The sequence below is a fragment of the Eulemur rufifrons genome, chromosome 10 (assembly GCF_041146395.1).
Source record: "Eulemur rufifrons isolate Redbay chromosome 10, OSU_ERuf_1, whole genome shotgun sequence".
Lineage (NCBI taxonomy): Eukaryota > Metazoa > Chordata > Mammalia > Primates > Lemuridae > Eulemur > Eulemur rufifrons.
The window spans coordinates 2990461-3008131 of NC_090992.1; the positions used below are offsets into that span (position 1 = coordinate 2990461).

The window sequence follows — 17671 nt, forward strand, 5'->3', positions numbered from 1 at the left end:
AGCACGGAGTGAGACGTGCCTGAGTTGGCCAGAGCAGCCTTCTGTCCTCCAAGAAAGCCATCGGCCCTCTGCCTCCTCCCTGCTCCACGTGCAGCTTCCTGCACTTGGCCCTGCTCCTCTGTGGTGGTCTGATTCACGGAGTGACAGCCCCGTCACCCTGACTGGGTGCCACGGCAGTGTCCCCTGCGTGCCCTGAAGCCACTTGATAGGTGGACACCCGCTCTGGGCAACACCAGCCGTTCGGGAGGCAAGATCCAGGGACCTGTGGAGGCAGCACAGGGGTGTGAAGAGTGGGGTGCCCATGATGGGGCAAGGAGGCAGGGCCTGGCAGGGGCCCCCATCTAGGGAATGGGGAGCTTGTAGTACAACAGGGGTGAGAGCTTGGATTTCCCTTTCTTCACCAGAAAGCGGCTGTGTGCCCTGCCTGTCCCCACCCCATGCCCTCTGCTGCTCTCACTCAGCCCTGAGCTCCGGGGGGCAAATCCTGCAGCCTGGGACCTTTTGTCTCTCTCTCCTGGAGCACAGCTGAGCTTGGCCTTTTGAAGTGAATTCTAACTTTTTGTTTCCTTTCCCCCCTGAATACAAATGTGATTCATGCAAGGGTGGTGTGTAGTGTGTGGGTAGGAGCACAGGCCTGGGCAGAAGGCCTGAGTTCAAGTGCTGCCCCTACTCATTAGCAGTGCCGTCTTGGGCAAGTTATAGATCGCTTTGTGCCTCAGTTTCTTCCTGTGAAAGATGATAACAAGCCCCTCATCATGAAGTTGCTGTAAGGAGCAAAGGCAATAATTCTGATGAGGTGTTTGCGTGGGGCCTGGCGCTCAGTAAGGGCCCACATTAGCTGTTGATAACATGATGTACAAACAAAAGAAGTGTTTGGGCATCTTCATCCCATGTGGCAGGGACCCCTTAGGGGAGACTTCTGGGGTGACTGCCCGGCCTCTGCTCCCAGGGCCCCGCACTCAGGGCGCTGCCATGCTGATCCTCCTCTCCACGGAGTGGACGCAGGAACTGGGTCTGGTTACTCTGGATCTCCCAGGGCCCGGCCCACAGAGGATGGTGGGAAGATGGTACCACAGGACGATAGGCTAGGTCGTGAGGACCCAAGCCCAGGCGGGTTCCCGGGGTGGGGTGGGGTGGAGAAGGTGGGTGGGGTGTGGTCAGCAGGACTGTCAGTCTTGACAATCCTGACACCCAGTGCAGGTGGAGGAGGGAAAACCAAGTTGGGCCCAGATGACATTTCAGAAATGACCTGTGGAGAAACTTTGACTGCCAGAGAAGCCCTATTAATACAGAAAGGGGGGAACAGGGCCGCAAGGCAAGAGCCAGGACATTTCACTTTAATAATATGAGTAACAACAGTAATAAACAGTGCCATCCCCACAGGGTTGTCGTGTAGGTAAAAGCTCCTCAATGAGGAGTGTACACGTAGCACAGGGCCCTGACCCCGTGTGGGTTCAGTCGACGTCAGTGTCACTCCTGAAGACAGACATGGAGCCACCTCCCCAGGACAGCCTTGCCCGAGCACCCTGTTTAAAGCAGGACTCCCATGCACTCTTACGCAGAGCACCCTGTTGTTTCTCTTCAGCCCATGTTGTAATCACACGTTTGTTTACATGTCCAGGAGAGCAGGGACTGTGTCTGTTTTCGCTGCTCCATCTCCAGCACCAAGAGCAGGGGCACCGTCAATGCTGAATGAGTGAATGGCTGCCCCTCCCCCATCTTCAGGAGGAGCAGGCTGGGACTCTGCCTTTTCCTGTTAGACTTGGCTTTCAGAGCCCCTGTGTTCCCCAGCCAGAGATGACCCTGGAGCCAGTGCAAGAAGAGCCGATGCTACCGTCTTTGCAAGCCACAGGAGAGCTGGACGAACAGCTGGATGGGGCCTGAGGCTGGGTCTCACACTCACCTGCTTGGCCATGGTCCTTGGATGATGGGGTCATTCTGGGACTGCTTCTGCCCCTCCACCTGCCTGCAGCTGTTTGGCCTGTGGCCCCACGGCTACACTGCGCCTCTCCCAGACCCCTGTGCAGCCCCTGTCTCACCTGGGGCAAGGCCTGACTTTCGGAAGGGGCTTCCTTCTGCTTCCCACTTTCCTCCAGCCCACCTCCTTCCAGGTCTCCCTGCCTCCTGCCCTCAGCTGGGACCAGGGCCCCCTTGCCTCGGCAGATGTGTGAGGCTGGGGGAGGCACTCTGAGGAGTCCAGATGTGGTTGTGTTTATGTTTCCAGAAAGTGAGGGGTCAGAGCTCTGGACTGGAACCGTTGGGGGAGGGGCTGTCTGGCTCCAGCCCCCTGCTCCAACCCCCACCCCCGTTAGCCTGTGTATCTGACCCTGTCCATCTCAGAACCCCACAGTCTAAGTCCCACAGCCTCAGGCTGGGCCATCCTCTAGGGAGGACCCCCCCCCCTTCACTCCTCATCTGAAGGTGAGAAGATGGGTAGAAAGATGGCTGGCTTTGGAATCTAAAAACCTGTTGGCTCAGTGTGACCCTGGCCCAGTTACGGTCTCATGGCGCCTTGGTCCATCTGTACAATAGGGCTAGCACGCCTGACCTCGGAGGCGGTGCTGACCTGGTTTGAGAATGTGTGCACAGGGCTATCCAGCTATTAGCGCATGACTAAGCTGGTGGCTGTGCCCGGCTCCCAGCTAGGGCTTGCCCGGGTCCAGCTCCGGGGCAGTGCCAATCCCCACCACAAGGTGATTCCAAAGCAGAATATCAACCCCTCCTTCGTCCCCCGCTGCAGCTGCAAACATTTTGTTTTGCCATTAGAAATGACTTACTTAAGGGAAGCAGAATTTTACAGGCAGTTTACAGGCTGGTCTTGTTCAGTAGTTTCCAAAAGCCAGGGGAGGGCGGAGGCGGCCAGCAGCCCCCATAAGTTGGGATAGAAGGAAGTGAGAAGTGAGTCCTATGTGACGGACACTTTCTCCCACACAGCTAGCACAGCCGCAGGCCCCGGTGGGATCTCGCACGTTGGGGCATTAGGGAGAAAGGCAGAGGAAGGCCCCGGCTGGACTCTGGCAGATCCAGTCCTCCTGGGATAGCCAGGGCCCGGCTCCAGGGCGGGTTGCGGGGGGGATGTGCCTGGCCCACAGGAGAAAAGGCAACCTCAGGCCTAACGAGGTTCTCAGCAGCCCCCACCCTAACGCCGCGGGCAGCAAGGGCCCCATGGCACCCTGGAGACCTCGAGGGTCGCCGCAGACCCAGCCTGGGAAGAGCCTGCGGAGTCCTGCGGCCGGGAAGGGATGGGGGTCCTGGCTAGGACGGCCCCGCGCCCGGCGCGCAGGGGCCGCGTAGCTCAGCCGGTGCACGCGGGGCGGGAGCTCGGGACGCCGGCGGCGCCGCCCGGCAGCTGCGCTGAGCAGGCCGGGAATGGCGGTGGCAAACGAAGGTAGGGAGCCCGCGGGAGCTGCCTCTTCCCTCCCTTCTGCCCCCGGGGCCCGAGGTGGCCCGAGCTGGCGCAGTTCCCTTTCTACCTGCCTCCCTCCTCGGCCCAATGAAGCAGTCGGGGCTCGGCAGTGCTTAGCACGCTCGGACTATGGTTTTAATAGACGTACATGGACAAGTCGATATAGACAAATTTATAACTCTATACAGTCAGTCCGACATACACAGGGACGCTGTAAACAGGGGCGCGGGCCGCAGAGCGGGTGTGCAAAGTGGGCTCAGGGCCCGGGGGCCGCGCCCCGCGCTCTCCCGGCTCCACTCTTGCACGGCGGGCGGTGAGGAAGGGGCTGTTCGCTGGGACAGGGGCCACCTCCTGCCCAGAAGCAGAGCAGAGGGCCTGAGCCTGCGGCTAAGCTTGGGGGCTGGGGTACTCTGAGACAAGCCCTCCCCGTCCTCCCGCCGTGTTCACACCGCCCGCTGCAGCTCCGTGGCCTTAACATACGGCTCCGGGGCGCAGGGCCGGCGAGGGCTCTACGGGGCGCGCCGGGGCCGTGTGCGGCTCCGCGGCGAGCGCCAGATCCCGTGCGAGGCACCGTCACCCCCGGCCCAACGCCTGCTCCAACTCGGATCCAAATCGAGCTAAGGTGCGCTCGGCCGGGCCCAGCTCGGAGAGGCGTCTTGGGTCGTACGGGACCGAGGAATCCCCGGCTCGCCTGGGTTCCGCACATCCAGTTCGCACAGGCGCGGCCACTCAGTCCGGGTCCAGCGCGGCGGGGACGCGGGCTACGAGGGCGTCCTCTCCGGGCCGCCGGGCCTCGGCGCTCGCTTCCTGCCGAGTCCCCTCCGCGGAGTGGGCCACCGGGGCCCGTGGGAACACACATGCCACCCGCGCCATCCCGAGGGAAATTGCAACTCATCCGTTATTTCGCGGCACTTTTCTCCGACGTCTTTTTACTTTTTTTTGTTTTGTTTTGGAGGGCTACGTGGGGTCCGGAAAAGCAAACACAAAACCAACCCGGAGGCGGGAGTGGGAGGCGGCGGCCGCGCGTGGCGCTTGAGCTGTGGCCCCGCGCGCGTCCTCCGCGGCCGCCGGCCCCCGCGGCGCGGCGGGGCGGTCAGCTGTTGTACTGGCACGCGTTGAGCCCCGAAGCCGGGCCCTGCAGGCCGCCGTAGCCGAACGACGAGTGCTGCTTGGACTTGAGCCGCAGGCTGGCGAGGCTCGAGTTGCACGTGTCCCGGTAGACGCTGTAGGGCGAGGCGGGGGTGCCGTACGGGCAGGCGCCCGGGGACATGGCCGAGTTAAGCGAGGAGCCGGTGAGGTTGTTGATGTTGTTGAGGCCCGAGTTGGGCATGCCGGGCACGGCGCCCGGGCCCATGCTGGACGGCATGGTCATGGAGGAGATGGAGCTGGGCGCCGAGAACATGGACTGCGAAGACAGCGGGCTCATGGAGTTGAAGAAGGTGAAGCTCTTGGTGGAGAGCGGCGCCGGAGCCAGGCTCTTGGCCGCCCAGTTGTTGTAGGAGTAGCCGGCGGCGTACACGTCCTCGTAGGGCTGCACCAGGCCGCTGAACTGCGGCACGTAGCCGCCCTTGCACAGGTCCAGCTGCTGGTTGCGCTCGCGCTTCCGCCACTTGGCTCGCCGGTTCTTGAACCAGACCTGGGGGAGGGGGCGCGAGAAGGGGTCAGGGCTGCGAGGGCGGGAAGGTCCCCACCCCCACTCCCCGCCACCCTGAGCCCTCCGCCTGCTCTCCGAATGTCGTTTCTGTTCTTCGAAGACCGATATTTCCGCTCCTGCCTTCTCTCCATAATGGTTGCTTTCCTGGCCCCCGGAAATGTTAGTTTTCCCCCCTTTCCCCATCTTTATCCTATCCCGCAAATGAAGTCCGTTTTCCTCGCCTAATACGGATCCTCTTTTGTTTTAACAAATATTCGTTTTCTTTCTTCCCCTCTCAACCAGTCCACATTTCTGCCTTCCTCGCCCAACGGGTTCCTACCTATCCGCTAAATATTCCATCCCTTTTCTTCTCCCCCAAATACAAAAGATATTTTCCTTCCCCTTCGGACTCCCCTGATTCTTCGACCTATTTCATCGCACAGTCTGTTTTCATCTTTATTGGCAATATTTGATATTTTCATTTGTGCTCCAAATATTTATTTTCGTTTGGTCCACCCCGATATCTGAACCTCTTTCTTCTCACTCAGTCTGTTTTCTTCTCTGTTCCCCAGTTTTGATTCCTCCTCGAAAATTATTCCTTCTTTCCAAACAAGAAGGACCTTCTGTTTCCTGTAAGTAGTTGATTCTTTCTTTTTCCCAAATACTTGATCCTTTTGCTTCTCTCTTAAATAATTTCTTTCCTGCCATCTAAATATATGCCAAACATGTTTCTCCACAAAATACTCAGTTTTCTTTTGATTCTTACTAGTTTCTAATCTCCCCCCCAAATTTGGTAAAATCCTCTTTTTTCCCCCCAGCCCCCAGGTCTTCCCGGGTCCTCACCTAACTGACCACCACATGCCTCCTGCCCTCCCGGACCCTTCTCCAGCCCTGAGCTCAGTTTCCTGAGCTGGTTTGCGGGACCCCTGCATCTCAGCGTCCCCAGTCCCTAGCACTGACACTGCCTGACCCACCCCACCCACCCTACCACCGTAAACCTGCGCAGGATTAGTGAGCTCAGGATTACTGAGTGCTGTGTCTCCACTCCAAGTCCCACTGGGCTGGCCAGCCTGACTGGGGAGGGGAGAGGGCTGGCGTTATGGTAGGGAGTCTGTGGGCCAGGTGGGACGTTGTTCTGGCTTGGGAGGTGCTCCCAATATCTGATTAAGTATTCATGCACCCAGGGAAGAAATGATTCTCCTGCTGCTCTGGCAGGAAAGCCTTGCATTTACTGGGAACCAAACGGGTGAGAAGAGGGAGAATGCAGTCTAGTCTTCAGTTTGAAAGCTTACATCTCAAAAGGGACTGGGAAGGCCACTTGGCCACCAGAGCCACCCCCCACCTCACCTGACCCAAGACCTAGAGGAGAGGGCATTAGGCAAGGGGTCTAGCTACTGACTGGCTGGAAGGTTAGGGAAGTGGAGAGTATCTTGAGATTCTGGCGAAGCTGGTTTCGGGATAGGACCACAACTCCAGGAAGTTTTGAGAGCCCCAAACCCAAGCACCTTTCAGGCCTCTCCGAGGCAGCCGGGCAGGACCTGCCTTTCCCTTTCGTTTTCGCGACAAGTCCTGCAGCTCCCGAGGTCCCCAGCGGCAGGGAATCCTCTGCCTAGCCCCGGGTATCCCGCTAACATCTGAGTGGGTCCTGAGCCCTACAGGGAATGGGAGAGTCCCCTGGAGCCACAGGTCTTTGGGCTGGGTCTACCGCAGAGCCGGTGGTCAGGTAGGAGGCAGGTCAGAGCGGTTGGAGGCGGCAGTAGCCGAGGGGCGCAAGCGGCCTAGGGGCCTAGCGGACTCTAGGTGGGCCGAGGCCTCAGGTGGGGGTCTCCGGGGAGGGAGGGAGCAGGCCTGAGTGGCGGGAGAGCGAAAGTGAGTAAGGGCTAAGCTTTCACGGGCAGCTGCAGAAGCGGCCGGGCAGCCCTCTGCGAGGGTCCCCTTGGGCGCGCGCCTTGTGCTCACCCGCACGCGCGGCTCGGTGAGGTTGGTCCACACGGCGATCTCCTCCCTCATGCTCATGTCGGGGTAGCGGTTCCTCTGGAACGTGGCCTCCAGCTCTTGCAACTGCTGGCTTGTGAAGTGCGTACGTTGCCGCCGCTGCTTCTTCTTCTTGGCTGGGTCCTCCGCGCCGCCGCAGCCCGCGCCGCCCGTGCCACTGTCCTCCGGCCCCTTGGGTTCCCCGCCGCGCTCCTTCTCTGCAGCAGGCAGTACGGGGGCGGGTCACCTCGGGCTTACGCCCTGTTGCACCCCGTCCCGGCTCCACCGAAGCGCTCGCCACAGCGCAGGCGGCCCTCCCTCCCTCCAGGGGCCCTGGGAATTGTCCCCATTGGAAAGGGCCCGCCGGGCGCTGGTCATCTCTAGTCTGGCGTGCCGCGGAGAAGAACCCCGGAGCCGAGCGGTGGGCCTGGGTTCCTGGCTGGGCCGGGCCTGCTCCCGCAGCTCGGCTCAGGCTCCGGCCCTGCTGCCTCTGTTACCCGCAAATGTACGCTTGTTTTTGTAGGCTCTTGGGGTGGGGGGCCGGTCTAAATCTGAAAGGGTCTCTGCTTTTATGAACTAGAATGAGATTTTTCCAGCCTGAAGTCCCTCTACTTTCTTCTCCCCAGCGCTGTGTGGGAGCCCCACTGGGCAGGCACAACGCAGCCGGTTCTCGGCCTTCCTTCCAGGCCTGGTGTCCCAAGGCCTAGAAAGCCCCTCCAACTGCAGCCCAGACAGACAGACTCTGTCTAGGTGACCTCAGGCTTTAGCCTCCCTCTCTTTGAAGCTACACAAAACACATGCAGTCATAGAAACATTGGAACATAAAGGAAAAGAATTTTAAAACAAAACACAGGAGCCCAGAAAAGCTCACAGCTCTCTGCCTAAGAACACTGGGGGGCTGGGGGGGGGGGGGGGGGGAAGTGTCACAAATTCTCAAAAATAGGCAGGTAGGAACACAGAGCAAATGTAAATTAAGAAGCCAGAAACCTTCGTGCAAACACACCCTTAACTAAATACAGAGCTGTACGTGCATAAACTCCAGGCAGACGGAGGCATTTATTTCTCTGGGATTAAAAGAAAAAAATCAATGTACAGTTGTAGATAGATTTTTTTAACCTCTTCCCAGTAACACCCTTGTAGGGATCATTTTTAAATCCCAGAGCAACACAACATTACAGTTAGATAATTTAAATTCCCCAAATAACACCACCGTAAATAGATTTTGAGAAAATCCCGGAGAAATACGCCATTTTGGATTGACTTTTAAAATCTCCCGAAGAATGATGTTTCGTGTAGATATTTTAAATTCCAGAGAAATACACTTAGTATATTCTTTCAAATTCGAAAAATACAGTTAAAATAGTTAATTCATCTTCATAGGTTTGGTTTAAAAAAATCAATCTACAGTTATATGTTTCTCTAGGTTTTAAAAATAACCGACCAAAGACCACACTTAAAACTTTTGAAAACAAAAGTGTAGTTCAATGTTGATTGTTTTGGAACCAAGCACACAGAACCTCTCAGACAAAGTCACGTAGGGATGCAAAACCGAAAAAATAGAGATTAAAAAACGCAGAAGCACTCAGCGGTAGATTAAGAAATGAACGCAGAAGAGGCGCCCACGCCGCGGGAGCCGGGAGCCCCGAGCCGGCTGCGTTGCCGAGTCTGGACCGCGAGCGCGGGAGCCGCTCGGAGACCCGGGCGGCCGGGCTGGGCCGGGCGGGATTCGTCGCGCCACTGCCCGCGCCCCCACCCGCCGGCCCAGCTCGCAGCTGGCAGAAAGCTTGAGCTCGGACAAAAAGGAAGCTCAGAGGGAGACGTGCCCGAGCCGAGTCGGGGCCCTGGCTGGGCGGCCTGGCGACTGCAGGCTCCGGCCACGCATGTGGGCCGGGATCCCTGGATCGGGGTTCGGGTTCGGGCCGGCCTTGCCCGGAGTCCGCCCGCGCCCCTTGTCCCGCTCGCCCTCTCTGTCCTGTGCCTCCCTTTTACTCGATGTTTTCTCCCCCCATGCCAATTTGCTCTTCCCTCCCGCCTCTTCTCTTCAGTTTCTCCCTTTCATTCTGTCGCCCACTGTCAGGGTGTCTGCCCCTCTCTCCGTCTCTCTGGGCGCTTTCTTTCGCCCGTCACCCCCATTCCCTTCTGGATCAGCTCGTCTTCCTTCGTCCGAGCTGCTTCTCTGCGCCCAGTTGTGCAAACCCAACTTTTCCCGCGTTCTCTGTGTTCCTGACCGAGAGGGGCTGTCAGTCCCACCCTCCAGTTGCAGGCTTGCACATCTGCCAGTCTCTGGGAGGGAGGGGACCGCGTGGAAGTGCCTTCGTGTGTGTGCATAAATTTCCGCGTTCACCGCCAGGTCAAGAACGGGAAAGAGAAAGCTCCCGACGCTCTTGGGGCGGAGAGGGAGACTGGCTGCGCCGCGCGGGCGGCAGGCCCTGCTCCAGCCCCCCGTGCTCTGCGCCTGGGCAGGCTCCCTGCGCCCCGCGCGGGTCGCCGCGCTTACCTGGCAGCTCCGTGTCAGACGACTCACTGGCCGAGTTCTCGAGCGGCTCGCGGGGGTCTGCCGCGCCGGCCAGGTGGAAGGCGGGCCCCATGTCATGGGGCGGCGGCGGCGGTGGCCGGAGCCCCTCCGGCAGCCGCTCCAGGCTCATGCCCCCCTTAAAGGCATCCATGGAGGTGGGGACCGCGGCGGGCGCTCCAGGGGCCGGGGCTGGGCGCGCCCGGCCGCCCTGGCTGCGACCTGCGGGGACAAGAGCGCAGCGCCTAAGCGGCTGCCCCCGAGGGCTGCCCGCGCCCGCAGCGACGCCGCGACCGCCCCATGGACCGCCCGGGGCTGCGGGGCCGGGCGGGCTGCGGCGGAGGCAGTTTCTCGCGACCGGGCGCCTGGCTCCGCGTTCCGCGCTGCGCTCCCGCCGCTCGGGCCTCAGCCGCCCGCCCGGCCCCGGCTCCGGCTCCGGCTCCCGATCCGGGGCCGGTTTCTAAGGCTCCGGACGGCGCCGGCAGAGTCTGTCTTAAAGCGACAGCGCGCACCGCCAGGTTCCAGCAGTCCCTGCGCCAGGGGTGCTGGGTGGGGTGGGCCCGGGTGGGAGGGGGCTGGGAGGGAGGGAGCAGGCGAGCGAGGGAGCGCGGGCGGAATCCAGCCCCGAGCCGCCCGCGCCGCCGCGCCCTCTCTGCCGCCTCCCTCCCTGCCTCGCCCGCGCCCTCCCCCTCCGCAGCCACCTTCCCGCCGCCTCCCCGCCCCCCGCGGCCGCGCCGAGCCTCTCCCTCCTTTCCCGGTGACACACCGAGTTCTCCCTCGACCTCACAAAAGAAACGCATCTGGCCTGCGAGTCCCGCGCGGCTCGTGCCCACCTCAGGCTCCAAATGACTTGTTTCGCTCAGAATCAACTCTGGTCTCGGCCTCGAAGTCCCCAGCCCCGGCGCGAGCAGCCCAGGATGAGAGAATGTTTGCAGAGCAGGATCGCACGGAGCGGGCGCCTTCGAGCCAGCGCCAGGGCGGGGGCAGAGCCCGGGGCCCGTTCCGGCAGCTCCCAACGGTGCCCTCGTCGAGGGGCCACCCGCCCCTCCTTCCCGGCCTCTTCTCCCGGGAACTCAGCCCAGCTGAGTGACAGCAGCTTGCGCTCTAATGGGCCCCCGAATGCTGCCTCCTAATTAGCTTGGACCCTCTCCCCTAAGGCTGCTTCTCAGGCCTCCCTCTCTGCACCGCAGTCAATTTTCCGGGATTGGGATAGAAATGATGGCTTCTAATCAGACGAAACGTTTCTGTTGGCTCTAGGCGGCTGGTGAGTGCAGCAGGAGACCCCAAAAGCCCAGCCAGGCCCCACAGCCTCTTCTACCTCTCACCCTGTTTTGCACCTTCAGTGGCTCGGTGAACTCTGCCGGGCCCTGGCCTTGGCAGGCATGGGGTCGGCCTTGGCAACCTCTGCCCTCCTTCAAGGTAGCTTTGCCCCAGCCTGGGGCCTGTGCTCTGGCTTCCCAGGGCTTCAGGCTAGGGCTGGTAGGCCAGGTGACTGCTGTCTCCCAGGCCTGGGCCGGCAGCCCAGAAAGCCTTCGGTCTTCTAGCTGCTCTCGCACTCGGTGGTGGCTAAGCAGCAGCTCCGATGGGCCTTTGCTGGGCACAGGCAGACATTAGCCTCCCTGTTCCAGGAGTGAGCCTCCTTCAGTGAAGTTTGTCGAAGGATTTTGCTCAACAATTGTTAACTGGCCCTGAGACCTCAGTGTCTTGAGCAAACAGGCCCCAGCTGAGGCGGTAAGGTGCGGCCCTGACCTGCTCCTCTGGCCACAGGCGGTCCCCAGGCTGCCCTCTGCCCCTCACCTGCCAACCAGCTCCACCAAATACAGCAACCGAAAGAGCAGTGCTGGGCAGGACAGCGGCCTTGGGGAGAAGCACTTCCCTACTCTCCAGCCCCAGCGCCCTCACCCCAGGGCCCAGTGCGCCCTCAACCCCTCCTGGGGGGTGTCAGCATCCGGGGCATTCCACAGGCTCTGCCTTTGCGTTCTCACCTTGCTCCCCTCCCATCAGAGGGAGACACCCAGGCCCCAGGCTGAGCTCCTTGGTGAGGACTGCAGGGCTGGGGCAGGCATGCGAGTCATTCCCTCTTCTTGGGCCCAGGGTGCCCAGCTCTGGGCCATGGAGAGAGGGCACAGTTCCATAGGGCCTGGCCTACTGTCACCCTGTGTCTGTGACCACAGGAGGCAGGGTCTGAGGCCCAGAAGGAATACACTTCCCAGAGTTTGGGTTGAGGAGGCTCAGTGACTCCTGCCTTCTCCTTCCAAGTTGACATCCCTGCTCCATGAAATTAGTCTTGGCCAGGGGGAGGGGGACATGGGGAAGTATAGTGGCCTAGCATTTGCCCCAGCCACACCTCTTACTACATTTCTTGGCTGAGTCTCCTGCAGCAGCAGACACCTCCTTTCAAGGAGATACTCAGGTGCTGCCGCACGCCAGGGAGTGCCCCTCACACACCATCCTCCCTGGAGAGCTGTCTTGCCCCGCGAGGCAGCTTGGATGCAGACAGGGCACGGGAGCACGCACTCACACACATCCTGCACACCACACAGGCATGCTGTGTACACACAGACACACAGGGACTCGCTGTACCCACACATGGGAGTGTTGGGTACAGGCACATTTGTGCCATTTGGCATGAAGACTGGCAGGTAGGATATAGGAGATACGTCCTAAGCCCGCCAAATGTCAGGCCAAGGAGGGAAGCACCGTGCACCTCTGGGCAGGGACATGGAAATGAATGGTCTGTGTATGGGCGTCCAGAGGGTGGGACCATCTCCCACCCCACTTCTCAGAAGGCCCTAAGAGTCAGGTACTGTATGGATGGGGACTGTTTTGTGACTCAGCAGCTCCAGCTGCTCAGTCTGAGGGGCTTGTATCCCTCACTGTTGATGGATTTAATGCAGCTATTGAGCACCTTCTGTGTGCCCCTCTGGGACCAAGCCTCTGGCAGAGCTCCAGGCAGGTACAATAGTCCCATTATTTGGAAATCTTGATGCTTGCTGTGTGGATAGAAAGGCCTTCAGACTGTTTTGGGTGAAGCCCTGTATCCTCAGGGCCCTGAGCTCCAAAGAGGGGCTGAGGCTAGTGGGGACTGCCCAGGGGAGTCTGTTCTGCCGCCTGGCAGCACTGAATGATCAAGAGGTGGGGAGGTGATTGGTTGTGAGGAGGCTGTGGCCGGATCCTGGGTGTCAGCTGCAGAAGGGACCTGGACGGACTCTGTTCTTCCCCAGCTACACCATCCCAGGCAGGGTAGGGGCCCCTTGCACACTCACAGACACGTCACAAACACACAAAGGACAGGAGGCAGCACTCTTTCAGGAGTAAGAGCAGAAGTTCAACATTCTCCCAGCTTTGCTGCGTGACCTGCATTTGCCTCAAGGTCACGGCTTGACCTGCACTGTGCCTCAGTTCCCATGTCCAGCCTGGGACTCAGCTATCTCTGCCTGCTGCTTCAGCCTCCGGCTCACTTGATGGGGGTGAGGAGAGGAGAGAAGGGGGCTTGCTGGAGCTGGAACCATGGGCCCTAGTCCCCATTTCTCCCTGGCCATACAGAGCCAGCAGTGGTTGTGTGACTTCCAAGAATTTTGGAGTTTGGGGTTCTGGCTGGGCCAAGCAGAGGAGGCTGGCCTATGGTGGGGTTGAAGTAGTCATCACAGGGACCCTTTCTGAAGCTGGGCTCACTCAAAACAGACTCTCTACACCCAAGAATGGCTTAGTAATTTAATTTGGGAAGGGTGGTTGGAAGGCCCTCATAGGGGGCATCCTTCCACCCACCCACGGGGGTAGCCTGCCCTAATCCTGGCTCCCAGAATCGAGGTATTTTAGGAAAAAGGAAGGAATGTGCCAGAGCCTGCCCCCAGGGCTATCCATGACTCTCCGGGACATTCCAGCCCTAAGCCTCTTAGGCCGTGGAGAAGTTCAAACTAGAAAACCCAGTTTTGGGAGTGCAGCCTGGACCACCTACTTCCCTCTGCCTGATCTAACACCCCCTCCCCAATAAAAACTCTTGTTTCTTTGAATGCAAGTAATTACTGGGGAAGGGAGGAGGAAGGTGCTCAGGTAGGGGCTGGAGAGACCTCACTGGATCCTTTTGGCTTCTCAGGACCCCAGTCTGAGGCTTCCTGCCAAGCGGGGATCCCCGCCTGTCCTGGGAGAGCCGGCATGTATTAGGGCAGGATGGCTGCCAGGGGAGCACAGATGGGAGTCCGGGGACTCTCTGTGCGGGCTGCTCGATCAGTGGCTGGCCCGGCCCATGGCTCTCCCCCCCGTGGCTCACCCAGGGTCCGGGAGGCTGCCTGGTTCCTGAGAACGGCTTAGCTGTGGAGAAGAGAAGACTAGGAAAGTGGCAGCAGCTGGTCACACAGCTGGGGAGCAGAGTGTCAACTTTTGCTGTACCACAGCCTCCTCTTCCCAGCAGCTGCGTTCACGAGAGAAGTGTACTTCCGAGCCTCTGTGGTCTCCACGCCCCAGCCTCCCTCCTTTCCTTTCCCTGGCAGAAATGGGGGAAGCTCAAAGCAGCCTGGTGAAAGGGCAGGGGGACAGCAAGTCCCCTCCTGTGCTGCCCCTGCTGCGTGTAGCTTTTGCCCTCACCCTAGACCTGGCCATTACCCTAGACCTGCATCCTCCGCCACCTGGACAGCAACCTGGGGTTTCCTCCCTGCGGCCCTGGTGGCTTTCAGAGGTCACTGGGATGCCAGGAGAATACCCAAGCCTTAGTTCTCAGAAAAGTAGACTCATATTTTCAGATTCAGGGAATTCCTAAATCAGAAAATCTTGGGACCAGGATTCCAGCCTGCGGTTCCCATTATTGCGATCCCGGCCTTGGGGCCCTGGCTTTGCGGTGGCAGAATCCGCTCCAGCATACAAGGCTGGTCAATTTCAGAATTCGGAAACCTGGTGCTAGAGAAGCGGCTGTGTTCTGGGACCCTGTGCCAACAACCAAACCCGGGAGAAGCCGCGGGAATACCTTTATTGGACTTTGCCAAGAGTATTTGGAGCTTCTCTCGGGGGAAGAAAAAGCCCGACCCGTGCCCGCAAGGGAAGGCCACCATGGGCTGGGGGCACCTCTGAGTGCGGCGGCGGGACGTCGGGGTCTGCGGCGAAGAGAGCCGGGGCTCTGGCCGATGTCTGCTGCCTGTCTGCGGCATTGCTGCCCGAACGAACGAACGAATGAAGCGGTTTCGTTTAGGTAAAATACCCTCTTGACGCGAAGCTACGGCCAAAGTCCCAGGCCGTGCAGAGGGGCCAGCGCTTCCATTCGTGGTGAAGCCCCCATCCCTAGGCACAGCACGGAGCGGCGGCCGCCCTCTCGCCTGCCCCTGTCTCCCGAAGGCCCCCTGCGTCCCCCGCCGCCCCAAGAGGCTGCGAAGAACTTCTCGGGTTCTGCTCTTCGCCGGGCCGGTGCCCGCACCCCCGAGGATGCTGCCTGCTTAGGGTGCTGGGGCCGAAGCGCAGGGTGGGCCCATCGGTTAGGTGAGGTAGCAGCTGGGGACGGAGCTGTGACCGTGCCCTGGGCGCAGGAACGAGCTCTTGGCGCTGCCTCGATGGCGCCTGACCTTCAGCGCGTTTCCCTCTGTCCCGCGCCGCCAGCCAGACCCAACATACGCCGGGAGCAAACAGCGCAGGACCCGGCCGCCACCTCCCTGCGCCCCTCCACCGCGGAGACCCTGTGCCCCTGGCCCAGCGTCTCTTACCCCACCTGGGCAGCGTTGCGTCTGCGGCTCGTCGGCTCCGGGCTCGCCCGCCGCGGACTCTGGCTCAGGTTCCGGCTCCGGCTGGGGCCCGGCTCCAGCTCTGCCCTGGCTCTGCGCGCTGCCCCGGCCCCCGCTGGGTCCCTACATCCCAGCGCGCAAGGTCGGGGCTGCCTCGACTCGGCCCCGCTCCTCCCGCCGCCGCCGCCCGTCGCCCGCGGGGAAGGCGGGGACACGGGACGGGGAGGCGGGAAGGGGGGGAGGGGAAGCTAGGCGTTCGCCAGGACCGGCGGGGAGGGGGCGGCGCGGTCCTACCGGCTAGGGGTCCTGGCCTCCCTCGGGGCGCAGGCTGGGGTCCGCGCGGCTCGCGGCCCGCTCTTCGGGCCGAGGAGCGCACCCTGGGACAGCGCGCGCGCCGGGGACCGGGCCGGGAACCGGCTCGGACGCATGCGGACGAAGTCGCTGAGGGTCCCAGCCCGGTCCCCGCGGTGCGCAGTCTCGCCCTGGGCTGAGTTTCCCACCTGACTTGTGAGGGGCCGGCCCTACTTCCGTTTGATCGGGGTCTGGTCGGAGTTTCGCGGGGTCCTGCCAGGTGACCGTCGAGCCTGAGCCCGGGGTTTTGAAATTGTACCTTTCCTCTTTTTGCTCAGCCTGCAGGGGGGAGCTGGTGTTGCGTGTTGGCGGGGAGAGTCCCCTCCGCAGAGCTTGGCAGCCCCGGAGGTTGAAGGACAGACCCCAGGGTTTCTCAGTGTATGGGGGTGGGAGGTTTTAGGGAGGGGCAGCGCACGACCTTCCTGCTTGGGGGTTCCCTCCTTCCCTCTCCTCAAGGGCTGGGCTGGTGAGGGAAGAGGAGACCGACCCCGCGAGGTCAGACACTTACAAGGGTCCAGCTCCTGCGCCCGCACATCCTCCAGGGGTCATCCTGCTGCGGGCCTGGGAACGGGGAGGCCTGGACCCCTGTGGCCCCTAAGCCTGTTCCTGGCTGGCTGCCACTGGGAGCTGGGCAGGACTGGGGGGAACTGGAGGCCGGCGCTTGGCCCACCGCAGGCCACCGGGTTCCCCAGCGTGGCCCTGTGGCCAGATACCCTGCGCATGAAGCCTCAGGAAACCAACCAGCCAAACCTACTCCTGCTTCCTGTAAGCGCCGAGTCTGAGCTTGCGGCTGTTGGGACTGTGGGATGAGACGTCGGGTCGAGCTGTGGCCTGGCACTCCGGGGGCAGGAGCGACCAAGCTTGCCCGCCGATGGCCAGAGGCTCCAGAGCGGGTGCTTCGGACCCAAGGTGCCAGGAGGTGGCAGCGCGGCGGCGGGGCATTAATGTTTCATGAGGTGCCGTCACCGGCGGCGCCTCCCTGCCTGGTTCTCGCTGACAGCTGCTGCGGGAGAGGCTGCGGCCTTGCACCCGCCCTGGCGCCCTGCTCCTCAGTGCCTCCAGGGCCGCCTGGCCCAGCAACGCGGAGGACCAGTGACTCCCGCCCAACCTCCAAAGCCAGAAGCCGGCCAGACCCAAGTTCGCTGAGGCCTTGGGTTCAGGCCCTGTGGGGTGGCCCCTGCACCCTGACATGCTGTTCTGGGGACTCCACAACCTCCTCTCAACCCTTAGCAGCGGGAACCCCTCTTGGGTGGGTGCGTGGGGCTCCGTGCACACAGAGTCCCGAGTAACGATACAAGTCCCTGACATTGGGGCTTGCTGGCAGACTGGGGCCTGGGGACTGCCTGGCTGAAATCTCCAGACTGCAGCTGCCGGGATTCCAGACCCGCTTCTCCTATCCCTCTCCCCATTGGCTGTTTTATGTGTGAAAATGGCCTGTTGGTGGGTCCAGCCCTAGAAGCTGCTTAGCTGAGACACTTCTGACCTTGTCTCCAGCAACCTTCCCCCACCCCAAGTGAGGGGGGAATCTCTGGGCATAAATGCAACACTTCACTCTTGCTATGGAGGGCCAGTGGGCCCCCTAACTGACACTGAGGGTAGCTTTTACTCTGGCATCTGTGTGTGGTGGGAAATCACACCTCCCTACTCCTGCACACTAGCAATTTTCTGAGTTTTGTACCCACTGGGTGACTGGTGTGTGTGAGATTCTCTGCATGCCCTTTTCCCCAGGCAGGGCCTCTGGTGCCGAAAAATGCTGCCTCTGGCACCTGATGGCCACAGTTGGAATCTTGCTGTGGCTTTTACTAGCCATGTGGCTTTAGGCAAGTAATATCACCTCTCCCAGCCTCCACTTCCCCATCTGTGAAATGGGAGAGTAAGAGTTCCCACTTCCTTGAGAAATGGGTGAGATGATGAAGGTGAGGGACTTGGCCTTGAGTCCTGTGGGCAGAAAGGCTGAGTGCTAATGGTGACACCTGCCCGTTGCTTTGCTTTTTAAAATCGTTTGCTCTTGTTTTTGTTTCCTTCTTTTCCCAGGGTGGTCGTGTTGATTGAGTGAGGCAGGAACAGACCCCAGACCTCTCTTCTGATTT

The 17671-nt window shown here is 60.8% G+C and overlaps 1 protein-coding gene across 1 annotated transcript; it reads right to left on the reverse strand.

Moving 5' to 3' along the window:
- Window positions 1-4499: 4499 nt before the first annotated feature.
- On the reverse strand, window positions 4500-9679 carry PITX1 (paired like homeodomain 1). The gene is made up of 3 exons (XM_069484064.1): window positions 9511-9679; window positions 6999-7231; window positions 4500-5042 (listed from the first exon to the last, which is right to left on the reverse strand). The coding sequence occupies exons 1-3, from the start codon at window positions 9677-9679 to the stop codon at window positions 4500-4502; spliced, it is 945 nt and encodes a 314-aa protein (XP_069340165.1).
- Window positions 9680-17671: the final 7992 nt, after the last annotated feature.

Coding starts and splice junctions, on each gene's coding strand:
- PITX1 (XM_069484064.1), bottom strand. CDS start 9,679: ATGGATGCCTTTAAGGGGGGCATGAGCCTGGAGCGGCTGCCGGAGGGG. Junction 7,232..9,510: donor GTCTGACACGGAGCTGCCAG/GTAAGCGCGGCG, acceptor TGCCTGCTGCAG/AGAAGGAGCGCGGCGGGGAA. Junction 5,043..6,998: donor TCACCGAGCCGCGCGTGCGG/GTGAGCACAAGG, acceptor CCCCTCCCCCAG/GTCTGGTTCAAGAACCGGCG.